This window comes from Oculina patagonica, chromosome 10 (assembly GCF_052425735.1).
Source record: "Oculina patagonica isolate OP01 chromosome 10, crgOcupat, whole genome shotgun sequence".
NCBI classification, from domain to species: domain Eukaryota; kingdom Metazoa; phylum Cnidaria; class Anthozoa; order Scleractinia; family Oculinidae; genus Oculina; species Oculina patagonica.
This window is the reverse complement of record NC_135767.1, coordinates 11,810,060-11,828,816: the sequence shown is the minus strand read 5'-3', so window position 1 is coordinate 11,828,816 and position 18,757 is coordinate 11,810,060. Positions and strand designations below refer to the sequence as shown.

Here is an 18,757-nt window from a genome sequence, read left to right as displayed (position 1 = left end):
TATATGCACAACAATGACAACGAAAAATTTACAGGCAGGTCCATCTAATGACATCTTGTTGATTATTAGACACTTCTGCTTTTCAGATCCGTTCTAAAACTCATCAATATAATTTCTCTCTTTCGGTTAGTACATTGTATTATGTGTTTGTAATAACCTGGTGTATTTCATTCTTCTTCTACGCGTTTTCTGCTTGAGTTACAATTAATTTCATTGATTTTCAGTACAATCTTGTCGGCAAAGGTTAGAATGTTATTTTAAGAACGTAAAACTTGTCTGTATTTTTCTTGATAACTGCTGGCTGCAGCTCAAATATATCCAAAATTGAAAAGCGTACAGCTAATTTAAAGAAAAAAATGCGTCACATCTACGTGTATTCCTCTTAAGAGCTTTATTCATGCACTGAAAAGGCTGTTGTTGTCGTCTGTAAAAGTTGTGTCCATTGTAGCGTGGAATTCACAGCAGGATATATGAAGCTACATGTAGTGCCTCTTGACTCAGGTCAATCTTCGGGTCAAAAAAATAAAAAAGCAATGTATGTTTTGCGCTTTAGATTGACATTTCTGCTCTTCAATCCTAAGAAAACTCATCAAATAGAATTTCCCTCTTTCGGTCATACATTGAGTTCTACCTTTACCTCAGAGCCGAGTGTAAACGAGGCTTTGCAAATCGAAAGTGTAAATGTTTCTCTCGATGAATAAGAACCGCCTGAAAAAAGAAAGGCAAAAAAGTACGACTCCAGACTGGCAGAGTTCTTTTATTGAAATGTGAGAAAAAGTATGGAACAGCACAACGCTAGATTTGAACAAACAAACGCCACAGTTGACATTTTTAAAGATTTGGCATCAAAATAATTGTCTTTATCTAATCGTTTATCTTCTGTTATTAAATTGTTGTTATTCATGCCACAAAGGTCACCCCTTTCAATACAAAGTTGTGCAAAAGTCACGTAGCAATCATAGTCTTTTTTAAGATGCTCGTTTTTTGTTCAACCTTTTTCAACGCAATTCTCCAACGAACTTTCAACATGCCAAATGCTCGTTCCACTACAGATCGTAGCGCACCGAACTTTAGGTTTTAAACTTTTGCCTGTTAGACCACTTAAAATTTGCTCGTTTGCTGCAAGTTCAGAAAAAAACGTCATCTCTTTTTTATAGCGTGCCTGTATTTTAACATAATAAGCCCTTTACAATAAATACTCCTAACTTACTGTTTGATAAACCAGCGCTTTAGTTGCGACCTTTGTAAAGAAACAATTATTCTTTGATAACATTTGTTTTGTGATCGGATGCCGCCGGAATTTCATAACATGGCGGGAAAATTCCGCGGCCTCACAAAGCAAATGTTGACATGGCGGGAAAAATATTGACATGGCGGGAAAAATATTGACATGGCGGGAAAATATCCCCCTGTACAATTATCTCGTGTCGTCATGACAACGTCGTCATGACGACACGAGACAAAAACGAGCATCATGATCCTAAAAAAGACTATGATTGCTACGTGACTTTTGCACAACTTTGTATTGAAAGGGGTGACCTTTGTGGCATGAATAACAACAATTTAATAACAGAAGATAAACGATTAGATAAAGACAATTATTTTGATGCCAAATCTTTAAAAATGTCAACTGTGGCGTTTTTTTGTTCAAATCTAGCGTTGTGCTGTTCCATACTTTTTCCCACATTTCAATAAAAGAACTCTGCCAGTCTGAAGTCGTACTTTTTTGCCCGGGGGGGGGACTCCCATATGAAACGGACGGGGATGCTCGTCGGAAATTTTGAAAAGAACCCCTAAAAGAGACCAATCTGGGTGTGGCTCAAGCCTTTCTTGACCCCTAAAAGATACCAAAAAACTAAGAATGGAGTTTATATTTGTATATTTCTTCGTGTGTAACCCTAAACGAGACCATTTTGGCTAAAAATATTGGCGTTTAGGGCGTTTTTTCCCGGAACACCCTAAGCGAGACCAAAAGTCCGAAATTTATACCCCTAAGCGAGACGACGAGCATCCCCGTGACTTTCATATGCGAGTCCCCCCCCCCCCCCCCCAGGGCTTTTTTGCCTTTCTTTTTTCAGGCGGTTCTGATTCATCGAGAGAAACATTTACACTTTCGATTTGCAAAGCCTCGTTTACACTCGGCTCTGAGGTAAAGGTAGAACTCAATGTATGACCGAAAGAGGGAAATTATATTTGATGAGTTTTTTTAGGATTGAAGAGCAGAAATGTCAATCTAAAGCGCAAAACATACATTGCTTTTTTATTTTTTTGACCCGAAGATTGACCTGAGTCAAGAGGCACTGCATGTAGCTTCATATATCCTGCTGTGAATTCCACGCTACAATGGACACAACTTTTTTTGACGACAACAACAGCCTTTTCAGTGCATGAATAAAGCTCTTAAGAGGAATACACGTAGATGTGACGCATTTTTTTCTTTAAATTAGCTGTACGCTTTTCAATTTTGGATATATTTGAGCTGCAGCCAGCAGTTATCAAGAAAAATACAGACAAGTTTTACGTTCTTAAAATAACATTCTAACCTTTGCCGACAAGATTGTACTGAAAATCAATGAAATTAATTGTAACTCAAGCAGAAAACGCGTAGAAGAAGAATGAAATACACCAGGTTATTACAAACACATAATACAATGTACTAACCGAAAGAGAGAAATTATATTGATGAGTTTTAGAACGGATCTGAAAAGCAGAAGTGTCTAATAATCAACAAGATGTCATTAAATGGACCTGCCTGTAAATTTTTCGTTGTCGTTGTTGTGCATATAACGCTAGTATACCGCAACTTAAATTGAGCGAGAAAAGCAGTTTTTAACATGAAGCTCTAAAATCTCTTTGGAGTGTCTTGTCTTGTGGTCGCTTGTAAAGTTTTAATTTGTGCAATTGTGAGATGTATCAGAATAACAGCTTCACGTTGCCAATTTAAAGAATAGCGTGCTTTCATTTGATATCTATTATTTTATCTTGAGAGTTTTGGAAAGTAGTTGAAAATCATTTCTGTTTACCAAGCGTAGGAAAATGGTGGATGTTTCAACGGGATATTTACTGTAACAACTGTATTTATAGAGATTACAGTCGTGGAATATAGCAGATATGGTAAAAATGTTGCTGAAAGAGAGGACGATGTAAATATCAGTTGTTCGATCGGTAAGCATTGTTCTTATCTTTGTGTAGACAACTTTTTTTAAATTTAGCCGCGGCAACAGATTGTATCGGGGTTAAAGAGGGATTGTAATCTAAGCAATTAGTTGGTCGGGATTGAATGTCAAAGTTAATCTTGCACACATAACACATGTCGTTTGAACAAAAGGTTTGAATCGTTTGAATCGTTAGTCGATTGAATACCCAACCATTTTAAAGTTATGATCAGTTATGGTACAGCATAGTAAGCTCTGTGTAGAAGTTAAAGTCTCTCTTTAAAAGTGAGATTTGTGCGAGTTAAACACTACTACATAGTTTATTGCGTACGTTCGCGCGGAATCACATGTCAAGCAAGATCGAATGTTTTCTATTAAGCAGAACCTAGCAAAATATTTCATTCAGTAGATTTAAATAGCGAAGAAAATGACTGTAATTTACACGTTCATCAGCCGCTGCGTTGTAGCTTTGGCGTTACAAAAACATTAAGACCGGCTCAAGAGTGACCAAAACCAAATTTCTCCTCACAATATCAATACTAAATCAGGAGAAGAGGTTATAAGAATTAACAAAATCATCACCACTCGCATGTCATTATCACTTAACAGGCTAAGCGTTCACGAATAAACACCCAAAGCGATATCTCATATAGCGTGAAGAAAGCACATGGAAGTCATAGTATAAGTATACAGTAGAATGTATGCTTAGTGAACCAAAGTGCAATACAGTGCAATGTCTGTCATCTTTTTCTGCTGTTATTGGAGTTATATAACTGATCAACTTTACAAGCAATAAATAGACGTGAAAAGCGATCTCTTTTTTTAAATAAACTCTAAAAAGTGACACGAGACACTAAGCCCAGAGGGCTTTTGATTCAAAGTGTTTTTTCCCATTCCCAGTGGTAAAATCCCAGTCCCAGTGCACGAATCCCATTTTCCCAGCCCAAAAAGAAGCAAATCCCAGCTCCCATTTTACCCCTTCAGGACCCTCTTCAAATGCTCACCGCTTGGAATCAATTCCTTGAGAAGTATGCTGAAGAACAAGGTACAAGATTCAGGCCTGGATTCAGACAAAAAGCTCGTAAATCACAGCACAAGAGCATTTGGTCCAGAAGCTGGTGGATAACGAGATACCACACAACGAAATCATTCAGATTACTGGACATAAAAATGTGAACTCTTTAAACAACTACTCATCTCTGTCCGATAAGAAACAGAAGCAGATTTCCGCTGTATTGTCTAACGATGCCAATACCAGCCAAACCTTGTCAGCTGTCTCCATTGAGGAGAAAACTAAGTCGGATAGCTATTTAGCGGGTGCAGCTTCTGGAAGTTTATTTCAAAACTGCCAAATCGGAACGGTAAATGTGCAAGTGTATCAGCCCGGTCGTACCGAAAAGTGTTCAAAGATTCGTTCTGAAAAAAGGCTAAAAATCACTGTTTTAGATGACTCAAGTCAGAGTCAATGACATTAATTTTAGTTTGTAAAATTAGTTTAGAGTACAGCTGTATGTTATATCCTTGGCACCGGGTATTTTGTATTTTTCACTTCAGTGTATTTTATATTTTAATGAAGCCCACCCGTATTTGTGTAAACCTTAATTTGGAAAGAATAAAATGGGCAATTTCCGATATTTTCTCTCCATATAATAAAAAGAACATTACACGTTGGCTCGAAGATATGAATTTTTTGTTCTCGTGGCAAACACAATATCTCACTCGTTCGCTGCGCTCACTCGTGAGATATTGTGGTTGCCACTCGAACATAAAATTCATATCTTCTCGCCAAAGTGTCATATCCTCTATATATTATTAGATGCAAAACATATCTTACAAAGCTCTTGTTTTGTACCTTCTATTTTTTTCCCAGTGGAAGAAGGTTGTGCACAGACAATGGCCCACAATTTGACAGTGCTGAATACACAAGATTTGCCCACGACTGGCAGTTTGAGCACTACACGTCATCACCATACCATGCACAGTCAAACGGGCTTGTTGAAGCTGCTGTGAAGACTGCTAAAACACTTCAGAAGAAAGCAGCGAAGGATAATCAAGATCAGTGGTTGAGTTTTCTTGATTACAGAAATACACCCACGGAGGGAATGGATAGCAACCCAGTGCAAAGACTGATGTCCAAAAGAACCAAGACTACACTGCCAGTAGCACAGCACCTACTTGAGCCTGAGATACAGTCAGATGTTGAAAGAAAACTAACAAAAAAGCGAAGAAGGGCAAAGAAATACTTTGACCGAGGGTCCAAAGAACTTCCTAAACTGGAAATTGGCCAGCCCATCAGATTGATACCATCTTCAAAGGACACAAGTAAGAAATGGAGAAGAGGTGTCTGCATTAAGAAGGTGGCCCCGCGTTCCTACCTTGTAGAGGTTGGCGGGACGATATATCGAAGAAATCGCAAGTTTCTACACAGTGCAATTAAAGGATAGTGTCTCTGAACCTGTTCAAGCAAACCCTGCCGCACAGGCACCCGAGCCTCAACTGGACCCCCCCGTTTTAACTGCTTTTAACTGCTTTACCACCACGGACTACGACTGACTTACCAACGACTTCACCAGACGTTCACCCTGCCGCGAGCAGTGGAGACCCAACTCCGTTCGAGGAAGAACCTCCCCTAAATGTTCTTCCAGGATAAATAAAGTTATTATTATTATTATTATTATTATTATTATAATTAAAGCTCTCCTGTCCAGCCGCTCATGCAAATGACCCGCAGTGGAAGGATTATCAAACCTCCATCTAAACTGAACATTTGAACACTATGGCAATTGATCTGGAACGGATCTGTGAACACTGAACACGCTTTGAACTTAGAAACATTTACTAACCTACTAACTTTGTTTCAATTAAGAAAAGATGTTACGATATGTGTTTTTAGACTTCAGTTGTTGTTGTAAGAGCTTCGAGATGCCCGTATTGTGCCCGCGTAGGCCAGCGGTAAGTCGTTGTTAGCTCGTACGATCCGAGCTGGAATAACCGTATACTTCGTCGTACAATTAAAGAGTTTTGGCAGCTACCAAACGCTGTTACACTTTGCTTTCGATAATACCCCCATTTTCTCGTTACTATGTTTTTGACTGTTTTTAGAGCCCCAAAAACTTCATTCACAAATGTTTTTAAAGCGCTCTCATAGAATTTGATCAAACTCTGCCAACATTGAGGCGGCTATGTGTGGTTCAAGCTTCTGAGTAATTTGCGAAAAATCTCCTGTTGCCGAGGAATACGAGCGAAAGAAAAAAACGTAATCACGTCATTTCGTTGCTAAGTCCGATTTCAATATAACACTGGTCATAAAAATATTTATATTTTCTTATACAGCTGTGGTGATCGATTTTTGATAGCATTGTTTATGGCGACAAAGTTAATTCTCAAACTTGAGCGGTATTACCCCTAAAAACCCAGTTCAGCTACCTTAAATTAATAGTCAAATTCTAGGCAAACTTTAACCCCGCTTCTCTCCCACTAAGTGAGAAACAAACTGAAAGGAGAAGAAAAGTGACCTCAACTGCGTCACACATGCTTCTTTACCTTTATTCTCGACAAGAAGATTTCCCTTGTTACACTCATCTTCATGGCAGCACTTTGCTTGGCAGTCCACAGTATATCCTTTCAACTTTTGGGTATTACATAAATCAATATCCCCTCTTTCGTACCTTTGGCAATTGTCTTTATTCACGCATCCTTTTTGGAAGTGAAGAGTTTTCACTGATCCTTTTTCAAACATGAGCTCTGCTTGAAAACATGCAGAATTAAATCTGGTGCAGTTGACCATGGCTGACTTATTTTGGCAATCTTCATATAAACTTGAACTGACGCATTCCCAGCGCTGTAAAAATGAACCTGTAAAGACAGCAATACAACCTATCAGTATGCAACAACAAAATTTTCCATGTGGTACCCCAATATAATGGCCTTATTCTACATAATATTTTGTAATAAACACCATGCTGCTCTATTCTTTCACATTTATTTGTTTGGCAAAATAATACCATGTAACTCTCAGGCCAAAGTTGCCACCCTCCTGGAGAATATTCCAGGCAGTTTCTTTAGCAGCACAAAGCGACTGAAAAAAATTGTTACTCCCACTAAATTCAAGACAAGTTGGTGTACACATTTATTAACATTTTTATTGCTCACAACCATTGTATTTAGGCTGATTAATAGATTTTATCGTTTTTACTTTTGACTATCGAACGAAAAAGGGCAGTCCCTTTAGATGTACATAAATGTGCCATGACATTCATAAGCAAGTTGCATGATTATTTAAGATAAAAAAAAACTTGTATATCGTATCTACAGGACCTTTCAAATCAAACGAAGCTGAATGAGTTCATGATCAGCAAAAAGTTATACACTCTTTTTTTATATAAGAACGTCTAATTTTTTGACCGAGGCTAAACGTTCTTAACTTTTTTCGAAGATTTGAGCCTAAAATGTTTTTAGAACTTTCTTATTTTTTAAAATTTAAAAACAAAGTGGTATTGCAGTAATTCATTCCTAACCGATATCTACATGTTCACGAGACCAATAAGTGGTCACAAGTCAGGATTCGAATAAAGATTTATTTATTTAGTACATATATTTGTCTCTTGCAACAAACAGGAAAAAATAAAATTCGTTCTTAACCAAATTTCAGCCTTGGGCATGTTCTTGATTCCAAAAATTATTTTGGTTTTCTAGTTGACGAAATATCCGAGCTTCGGTATACCATAAAATCGCTATGTTCTCAGTCGACACTTAAAAAAATTTTTGGCTCAGCCCGGAAGTAAGAAATATTGAAACAGAAAAAAGACAGAAAAGCTCACGTAAACGAATGAATGGATGAATATCTCTATTTACTTAAGTAACCCAATGAGAATATTCTATGTTTGTTTAGAAATGCCAAGCGATTCTCAAAATTATACCATAAATCGCTACGTTCTCGACACTTGAAACCGGTGTTGGTTCAGTATGCAAATGAGCCTACAAGTTCAGAAGGTCATGCTATTGGGCTGTGATTGGCGGATTTCGATCCGTCTTGTTTGTATTGCACGTCGAAAGATGAGCGGGTGTAAGTGTCATGAACGTAGCGATGTATGGTATTCACAAGCTCGAAGAATTCGTCCACTTCTAAACCAAAATAATTTTATCGAGATATTCATCCATTCGTTCGTTTGCGTGAAGTATTTCTTACTTCCGGGCTGAGCCAAAGTTTTTCTAAGTGTCGAGAACATAGCGAAGCTCGGATATTTCGTCAACTAGAAAACCAAAATAATTTTTGGAATCCCTTGACATTTCTAAACAAACATCTGATACTCTCAAGAAGTTTGAAAGAACCTTTCAGTGGATATTTCACGCGATTATTACGCGATTTGGTCCAAATTAAAGGCATCGACTGTTACAGGAAAAGGCATCGACCATTATAAATGACATCGACTGTTGTCAGGAAAGGCATCGACTGTTTAAAATGACATCGCTTGTTTACGAAAGGGAAAATTGCGGCAGCGAGGCATGCGGCGATCCATTCCGGTTAGCCTAAGTAGCACTTCGGTAAGCCTAAATGACGGTTAGCCTACAGTTAGCTTAGGTAGCTTGCGGCAAGCCTTTTAATTTGGAGTAAAGATTTCTGCCTCGCATGCCTCGCTGCCTTGCCTCGCACGCCCCGCTGCCTTGCCTCGCCGACTTGCCTCGCACGCCTCGGTGCCTCGCACATTTGTAAAGGTCTCCGCACACGTGGGGACAAGACACAGGGACATGTTGCAGCAGCATGTAGCAGCGACAAAATCATGGGCGCTTTCCATTCGACAAAAAATTCCGGAAATTTCGGAACAAGGACGAATGGTACAGAAATTTCCTGGGAAAGTTTCCAGAAAATCCGGAAAGTGTCGACTTTCCGAAATGCGAACCATTCAACCGAAAACCCCGGAAATTCCAGAAGCAAAACCAAATGGAACTGAAAGTTCCCGGAAATTGTTTTCGAAAATTTGGGTCTACCTTGCGAGGTTGTCCTCTTTTCCAGAAATTTTGGAAAAAGCTACCATTTCACACTCAGCCTAAGTTCCATCGGCAGAAAATTTAGCGATTTGTGCAGCTGAAAGCAGCTACATGTGTTAAGGACGTTCGCGCTAATTGTTTATGCGCATCCTTACTGCGCACGTTATTCATGTCGCAACGTCACGCCACGTCATGCACGAGCGCGCGCGCTGAGAAAACTTTCCAAACACGTATAGGGTTGGTAGCCGTTGCGTTAACTTCGCTTGCAGTTTCCTCTCTTAAACGGTCGGTGACCCCCACTTTTTTCGGGATATACCACCTTTACCGATAAATCTCTACTGATTGACAAAAAATGAGCGAATTTCCAATGTTGGAACTTTGTTATTTTTTCATTTTCTCCCCTCGCGCGCGACCAAATTAGTCAAATTTTCCAGTCTCGAGTGTTCGCAAATCCAATTCTTTAAGGCAAGATTTTCCTTAAGGGACTTCAAAACCGAAATATATTTGTATAATTGACCCACTAAAATAAATTCAGACAAAGAAAGTTAGCCTACATCAATTAATTTAAAATATTTTGTCGCCCGAAGCCGCTGAGGTCATATCGAGTGACGAAGTGAAATTTATCCAAATACGCGCCCTCTTTCGCTTATCGTATCTCGGAAACGAAGTCGGTGACCCCCACTTTTTTTTACATTTCTGATAAAAGTAACTAATAAACTAGCTCTGGTGAAATTTTAAGAAAAATTGCAATGTTGGAAGATTTTCGCGCGAACGTCCTTAAGGAAGCATTCTTGAAACTCCAAATAAAAAACTTAGGTGAACAAAGAAATGTACAAATATTTATAACGCGCGTGCAGGCTACGCCATTGTTTTGCTCATTAAACATTTTAGGTTGGCGACGTTTTCGTTGCTTGTAGTGTGCCTTTTGAAAGGTCCCTGTATTTGTGGCCACGATGTCATTCATGGCGTTTATTTCAGTGCTCGGAATGCTTTTTATTTGCAACAATATCGAGTTATATGTGTAGGAAACCGGCGACAGTCTATTATTTTAATGAACCGTAGAAATTTCCATATTAGAAGCACTACCTGACCATATGCAAATTTTGTTTTGCCTTCCGTGCAGTCAACCGGAAAAGTTGGAAAATGATGCTCCATTCGCCACTGGAATTTTCCGAAACTCAAACCAGAATTTTTGGTCGAATGGAAAGCGCCCCATGTGTTATTTACACTGAGGGGGCATGTAGCAGGGACGTGTAGCAAAATGTGTACACACACAAGAAACTGTAGCGAGGACATGCCCCAGAGACATGTCGCAGCGACACGTCCCCTCGTGTATGCTTATAATTTTTGGCACGTGCAACACGAATTCCTGCAACATTTTGTCCGTACGTGCGACATGTTACATGTTGCACGAAGAACGGGTTGAATTCCATGCAAATGTCGCGGAGACAAATTAGCTTTAAAGTTCGTGTTGCGCGTGCCAAAAACAACCAGCACACACGAGGGGACGTGTCGCTGCGACATGTCCCTGGGGCATGTTCCCGCTACATTTTCTTGCACCGTTCACAGCACAACTTACCAATGGTCCAAAGGGAACAGAAGAATGCGAAAAAAACAAAAAAAGCGACTTTCATGTTGTCTTTTCTGTGAGAACAAGTAAACACACTACAAACGTCTCTCTTATCAGAACAAAACTTGATCTGCACTGTACAGAATGAAGCAGGTCACGTACACATGATTAGCCTTCATGGATGCCCAAGATGGAGGGGTGGGGGCTGGGGGGTTTTGTCAAACGAATTTATCACACCAGGTTTGATTTCATTTCATTTTCGTGTTTTTTTCTCGTAAAGAAAAGACACTGTCTTTATGAAACCTTGATACATCACCAGAAATGCATTGTGTTTCGTCACATGCTTTGAATTAATAGTGAACTCCAGACAAACTTCACCCTCCCCCACTAAGTGAAAAACAACTTGGTATTAAAAGGAAAGAGGTCACCTGCGTCACAAATACTTCTTCACGGCACCATGGTTACTAATTAGTTTATTTTCCTGTTTGGACACAAACCGCAAATTATCACTCTTTAACAAGTGTCGCATGAGATGACACAGCGTTTTTGCAGTTTCTCAGATTATGAAGAAAATAGAAAAACTTACGCGAGTGTTTTTCTTAAGCGGCCTTCATACGACAAACTAAGGTGGGCCAACTCGTGTTGACAAACTCAAGTTGGTGTGTGTGAACGACACAACCGTAACGGCAAACAAGTTGGCAAACTGTTGGCGACAAAATAGAACTTTCTATTCTCACCAACAGTTTGCCAACTTGTTTGCCAACTGTTGTTGTGTCGTTCACACACACCAACATGAGTTTGCCAACTTTATTTTGTCGTGTGAACGCCGCTTTACAACTTCTGAAACTAGATGGCGGGAACGCAATTCGTTGGGAAGAAATATTGCGTGACAGGCAAAATAAACGACTGAATTATTTTATGGCCTATAGATCTAAATAAATACATAAACTAGTGGTAACCAACGGTTAGGAAGTGCGGACTAGAATGCTTTTGAGTTAAGGGATTTTAAATAAAACTTTTATCGAGAATTAAAATTTTATTTGGCCATCGCGTTGGGTAGTTTTTTTAAAAAAATTTGCATGCATCTGTTGAAGATGATTTTCAGTCCGATTAGCGCACTGTGCAATCTCATGGTTTGTTGTCATTATATGTTACACTGCGGTAATAGCGTGATTCGCCATTAATTTAACTCATTCTTGTCACAACAAAAATATACAAAACTAACCAGTTGCACGTTCTATTTTATTCCAAGTAAAAAGTTACAAAATTTAGCCAAAACTGAAATTGTGCAAAAGCGCTCTTCAGTGCAAATTTTGAGGTCTATTAAAAAAAACATTTCCCTTGTTCTAAGAAAAATCGGTCCTGAAAAGCAGACAAAACACGACCAAATCTGCTCTGAACTACGATTTTTGTGGTTACCAAGGTAACCATAATGCTACTATATGTGTAAGTAATGTAAGTAAGACTTTCCGAAGCACGAAGTAAGAACGAGAGCGTACCGAGACGGCACGAGGATTTGTCAAGTTCTCCAGGTAGCTTTTTACGATTACAATACTATTGTTTAGAAGGATATATGAGTTACGGTGATGAATTGTTAGGATTTAGTTAAATATGGGGATTCCGAATAAAAAAAAGCTACTTTCACAATCATTATGGCGCTTTCGAACTGTCCACGATCGAGAATCGACTGCTTTGATGAGCCGCTGGCCAAACGTAGTTGAAACATGATGCTTGGCACGTGCATATGGGCGAACGTAGTTAGAATATGATGATTGCCACGTGCATATGGCCGAACGTAGTTGGAACATGATTCTTCGCAAGTGGATATTGCTTCTAAGTAATATTTTCCGAAGCACGAAGGAAGAACGAAAGCGTACCTGAAACGGCACAAGGATTTACCTAATAACTTCTGGCCATAAAACTCTTTCCCGTACTGCCCTTTAAATATCGTTTCTTCAGGAACGATGGCTAAACAAATTACCAAAAATTTATTCTTCGTCCGATCGCTACAAATTTTGGTAGAATGCGTGACAAGGTTATTACCCAATCCCCCCGCAAATTTGAATGTGGCCTACACGACAAGAAGGCAGTAATAATAGAATGTCTATTGATCTTGATCGTCAACTGCGAAATACAACCGATGAATCGATCAAATCGAGGTAAGAGTTGTGTACCACGTACAATACGAACGCAGATGGTCTGAAATGCAGTGAGATGTTATTTACATTTATATTGCTTGGAATCAATGTCTGAATTTATCTCTGAGTATAAGGAGATCGTTATATTTTGCAGAAAAGGGTCAACCCGTTGCCTTTAATATGATTCCGATTTAATAGACCCGCCAACATCAATATCGGTTATTTGTTTTGCAAGAAAGCCTACGACAACTACGTTCACCAAAAATCTCTAAGAAAATCTTTAACAAATTTTTGTCGATCTGATTTCTTGTAAAATAATTGAAGGCGAGAGTGGGGGGGGGGGGGGGGGGAGGGGAGGAGGGGGGTTGGACTACTTTCATCATAACTACACTATGAACATTCCAGACCCATTTTAGCTATTCACTATTTCCTCAGTTTGACTGTAAACACAAGTCTGTTAAAATATTGGTAACCACATGACCTCTTAGAGGGCTGTTATTTTTTACGTAAACAGAAGGATATCATTTCAGTTACAATGGCAACGGCTGGTCAGAGCTCATGTTACATTGAATCTGTGTACGTGTCGCTACTCACATCTGCATAATCCCTACAAAACGAGTTTTAACCAAAGAAATTAAGCTTTACATTCCCAAACAGGACGAAAGACACTATTTGTGGTAAAGGCGAGTTTCTTAACATATAAAATTGGCGATCCGAAAAGTATTTAGTCGCATTTTGAAGAACATGTGCTCATATCGCGAATAGATCCAAACACGTGCGAAGCAAAATAAAAGAAAAATTACCTTAGTTTTTCGCTTCAAATTTCGAGCTAACCGTCCAGATTCTTTTCTCTGACACTTGAAAAAACCTTCTGGATCATCTTCGTTCTTAAAAACCATCTTCACAGGCTTTTAAAAGCTGTTAAAGATCGCTTCCACTGATGGTTCGCATCGAATCTCAAATGAAGACTGCAGTTTGTCGAAACAAGTTTTCATCGCTTGCTGCTCTTCTTTTTTTTTATTTTTATTATTATTTTTTTTTATTAATAACACACAACAATACAATTACTTACAATACTACGCAGACTTAAACACAAACTACAAATTACCCTACTTTTCTTAACTACTCTATGTACAGTTACTTAGTTACTTAGTTACTTAGTCAGCTACGGTGACAATCTTCTTCCTCTTTTTTGTTACTTACAATATAACTCCTTACACGTTAAGGAGAGATGAGATATTTTACCCTCTATTGGTTCCTGAGTTATCAACGGTGTTTTCAATTAGTTCTCTTTGTTGTGCAGCATTCACAAAGTCATGGAGGACAATAGGCTTATTATTTAATTTACAATTATAGATATAGTAGCGCATAAGTAGTGTAAAGTAATTGAATTTGTTGGTCATACTTTTCTCATATAAGTTAGAGGTAATTCCAAATAAAAGTTGCTCTATTGTTGGAGAGATCTGTAAATTGTACGTTGTATTAAACCACAGAATGACTTTTTGTATGAATGATTTCGTAAAAGAGCAGTGAATAAAAGTGTGGTTGATAGAGTCTTTTTCCCCTCAAAAGCAGCATCTATCGTCTGTTTTAATACCGTATTTGAATAGTTCTTTCTTTGTCACAACGATTCTATGAATCAATTTAAATTGAAATTCTTTTAGTTTCGTTTCCTTGCAAAGTTTTCGTGTTAATTTAAATATCTTTGCCCAATGTTCATCATTTAAAGAAAGTGTTTCACTCCATCTTTTGGGACCGGTCGGACCTCCGGTGTGAATTGTATCAATGAAGAGATTGTAGAAGTCTCTTGATTTGGCTTTATCAAGGTTGAAAGTGAAATTACTGTTAAAATGGAAGAGATGGTCATTACTTGTGAAGACCTGTTTATTAAACGACTCTAGTTGTCTCGCTTTCAACCGTAACCGGTCAGGTATGGCACTGATAACCTGAAAATATTGAAGAAAGTTTGTGTTGCATGAAAATTTTTCTTTAAATTCTTGGAATGAAAGGTATCTACCATCCTCCTTCAACAAGTCTTTTATAGAAACAATTCCTTCCTCCATCCAGTTGCTGAGAAAGGTTGTTTCTGATCTACTTGAATTTCTTTATTATTGTATAATACTAAATCACTTGCTTGGTCGTAACCATAAAGCGTTTTTAATTCTTGAAAGAAATTGAGAATGTTCTTGTAAAAGGCTGGCAATTGAGGAAAGTACTTTGTGTCATAGTTGCATTTTAAAAGAAAGTATAAGCCCCCTTGTTTTCTGAAATAGTGGTTTGGCACAGAACACCAGTTTGTATTTCCAGCGTTCAAGAGTCTGGGGATCCATGCTAGTCTCAAGGCTTTAAACATAAGATCTACATCTGTCATACGTAGCCCACCTTTCTCTAAATTTTGGTAGAGAACGGTTCGTTTTATTTTATCCTTCTTTTTTCTCCATATAAAATTGAACAATTTCTTTTTTAGCGTCCCTGCAACTGTATCTGGGACTTCAATACTTGACGCGGAATAAATGATCTGTGAGATACCCAGCGTTTTGGTTATTAATACTCTCCCAATTAGCGTGAGACTTCTAGCACTCCACATATCCAGTTTTGTTTGTAGCTTTCTTAATTTCAAGCTAAAGTTAAGGTCATCATTGCCTTTCTTGTCATACGAGAAATGAATTCCTAGAATCTTCACAGGAGTATGCATCCACTTCATGTCCAAGGGGTTGGTTTTATTGTTGGCCCATTTTCCAAGCCAAATCGCTTTTGTTTTTTTCATGTTTAGCTGTAAACCAGCTATCCTACCGAAGTCATTGACTATATTTAAAGCTTTTTCCACTGAAATTAAATCTGCACAAAAGAGATTTGTGTCATCCGCTAATAGGTCGTAGAAAAATTTATAGAATTCTACGGTAAATCCGTCTTCACCTGGCGACTTATCATTTTGAAAAGATTCTAGTACATTTTTACACTCTTCATAGCTCAGAGGACCTTCCAAGCTATCCCGATCTTAATCTGAAAGTTTTGGGATTTGTAGATGTTGTGTAAATTCGTTGTATTCATCATGAGAGAAAGTTTTTGCTGATGTATACAGGTCTCTAAAATAAGCTTCGATTTGGTCGAGAATCTGTTTAGCATTGATTGTTGTTGATTCATCTTCTATGCATATTTCCCTAATGGTCTTTTTATTATAGTTTCTTTTTTCTCAGTAGGTTGAAAAAGTATTTTGTTGGGCGTTCACCCTGTTCCACCCAACGACATTTCGCTCTGAACATCGCTTGCTTCCCTTTTGTTTCATACAGAGACTGAAGTTCGGATTTAAGTTTGTCATAGTGTAGCAGAAGTTGATTTGTGTCCGGCGAGAAAAAGTTATTACAGATAGTGTCATCTAGCTCTTCGAGCTGGTGTCTAATTTCCTCTGCCCGATCTCTGAATACTTTTGCTTTGTATTTCATATACGAGATAGTCGCATTCCTAATTTCCATTTTAATTAATTCCCACAGTAGGCCCTTGTTTGTTACCTGACGATAATATTTTACGGTGTTTGAATACGTTTCACGAACCATTTCCACGTATTCTTCATCTTTTAAAAGAGTGTTATTAAATTTCCAGAGTCCGGGTCCCCTTGGGGTTTCACAGGACCAAAGTAAAGATATGTAAATTGCATTGTGGTCGGGTGCAATTGATGGATATATTTCTGTTTTCTTTACACTCTTTGTTAGGTTTTTAGCCAAAAGAAAGAAGTCTATCCTAGATTTCATTCCTATTGCTTTTGATTCATACGTGAATTTACGTAATATTGGGTGGCGTACTCTCTGGATGTCTATTAGATCAAACATATCCATTGTAGTTATTAGCAAATTCCTAAAGTTTGTTGATGCCCATGCCGTGCCTCCAATTTTATCTTTTTTCGACAACGTACAATTCCAATCCCCTCCAACAATTAATGTGGTCAGTTCTGTTTTGTCGATTATGCAGTTGTTCAGCTCCTGCAAAAACTCAAGTTGATTTGTTTGGTTGTTTGGCGCGTAGATGTTACAAAGAGATATTTTTTGCGAGCCAAGTGTAATCGTAATTAGCACTATTCTCCCTGAATTGTTGCTATAACAATAATCCACCTGACAAAAAATAGTAGGGTTGATCAGAATACAGACACCTTTGCTGTGGTTGGTGCCATGAGAGAAAAATATATCACCTCCCCATTCATTTTTCCAGATAATTTCATCTTTCAGGTCAGAGTAAGTTTCTTGAAGAAAGTAAATATTTGCTTTAAAGTCTTTCAAGAACGAAAAAATACTCCTTCTCTTAGTCTGATCCCGTATCCCTCGAACGTTCAACGATAAAATATCTAATTTTACAGACGTCTGCATAGTAAATAAGTAACGTACAAAAAATAATAAAGCAAACACTTAATAACCCACAAGCGAATTCGAAAGAAAAAAAAAAAAAGAAAAGCAAACAAAGGAAACAAACCAACAACAAAACAAACGAGTGAGTGAGTGTTCCTTCGCCAGATCCGTTTCCCTACCCGAATTAAATGATAATAGTTAAAGAAATTGCAAGTCTGGTCCTTATGTCGTTTTGTAATATAGTCGTACATGTACCTTTCTTGGTCCGTTCAGTGTAATTGATGATCGAATGTTTGCATTGTGGAGAATGTTATAAGTTTTCCAGATCTTCCTCTTCATAAATCCTTATGGGGGTGCCTTCCGGCGAGGTTTTTACGAAGATCTTTCCATCCATTGACCAGGCACTGATAATTAGTCCATCCTTGCGCTTTACGTTCGCTTTCCTAAGCAGTTCTTTTCTGAAGCCCGTGAGATTTTCATTTATGAAGATTCGTCCCGTTCCTGCTGCAACACGAGTAGCGGTTGACGCGTCCGGAAATAAATCATTGAACCTTAGGTTCTTCAATTTTGTTCTGGCTTTGTAAAGTCTGGTCTTTGCTTTATGACTCTGAAATTTGACCAGAATGGTACCTGCACCCTTGCTCTTGATTGTGTGCGAGATGTTTATGTCCTCAGGTGTCATTGGAACATCAAGAACACTGGCAACTTTAAGTATCGCTTGTTCGGTCGAAGTATATGCGCTCGCCGGAATACCGCAAACTTCAAGTGATTGTTTCCTCGTGTATTGTTCTAGATTGTCCTGAAGTTGATAGAGCTCAGCGATTTCCTCCTCTTGCTCATCTATTTTGTTCCTAGCGGCAAAAAGCTCGTCTTCTAGGGCGTTGTTTTGGGTTTTGGTTTTTTCCATCCTTTTTTTTTAAGCTATCGAGCTCGGATTTCTGCTCCTGTACCACGGTTTTGAGTTCGGTAATTTCTTTGGCAAATTCTCTCGCTATCGTAGCGAGAATTGAGTTTTTTTTTTAAACTGTTTCTTTCCATTTTCAATCTTTTAAATGTACGTTAACACTCCAATGATGCGAAACTTTGGCTTTGAAAATCGAGTCCACTGGCGAACGTGGCGGCCATCTTTTAAAATATTCTTGTTGGAGTGGAAATGGATTCTGATTGGTTTACGAAGATTTATCGATCAATAGGAACTGCTACACTAGAGGACCAGACCAGTAGAATTACAAGCTTACGAGTGCTGCTACACTACTGTGTAAAATACACTAATTTTCAATGCATTCTTCTTTTTACAAAAGCTCGGGCAATAAAATTAGCAAAATTACCATACTTATATTTTTTTTGCATTTGTGTTCTTCACCTGAAACCCTCGATAACCTCGACGGCTATAAATATTGCATATTATTTTTTTCTCAAGCATCTCAGCGGTCCGGAATCCTGAATCCTTTAATCTGATTGGCTAATTGCGCGCGCTCCAGCAGTCCGGTTTTTCTCATCCAGAACCCGCATACGGACCGCTCACGGCGCGAAATCATTTTGCACCTTTGAGTCTAACGAACACATGAA

At 38.4% G+C, this 18,757-nt stretch overlaps 1 protein-coding gene across 1 annotated transcript; it reads right to left on the bottom strand.

The window, feature by feature from the left end:
- Positions 1-5,855: 5,855 nt before the first annotated feature.
- Positions 5,856-10,862, bottom strand: LOC144628547 (uncharacterized). The gene is made up of 2 exons (XM_078486665.1): positions 10,723-10,862; positions 5,856-7,010 (listed from the first exon to the last, which is right to left on the bottom strand). The coding sequence occupies exons 1-2, from the start codon at positions 10,775-10,777 to the stop codon at positions 6,613-6,615; spliced, it is 453 nt and encodes a 150-aa protein (XP_078342791.1). The 5' UTR covers positions 10,778-10,862; the 3' UTR covers positions 5,856-6,612.
- Positions 10,863-18,757: the final 7,895 nt, after the last annotated feature.

What these genes read in the sequence shown, in the direction of transcription:
- LOC144628547 (XM_078486665.1), bottom strand. Translation starts at nt 10,777, where the DNA reads ATGAAAGTCGCTTTTTTTGTTTTTTTCGCATTCTTCTGTTCCCTTTGG. An exon ending in CTGTTCCCTTTGGACCATTG is followed by an intron (nt 7,011 to 10,722) that starts GTAAGTTGTGCT and finishes CTGTCTTTACAG; the next exon opens with GTTCATTTTTACAGCGCTGG.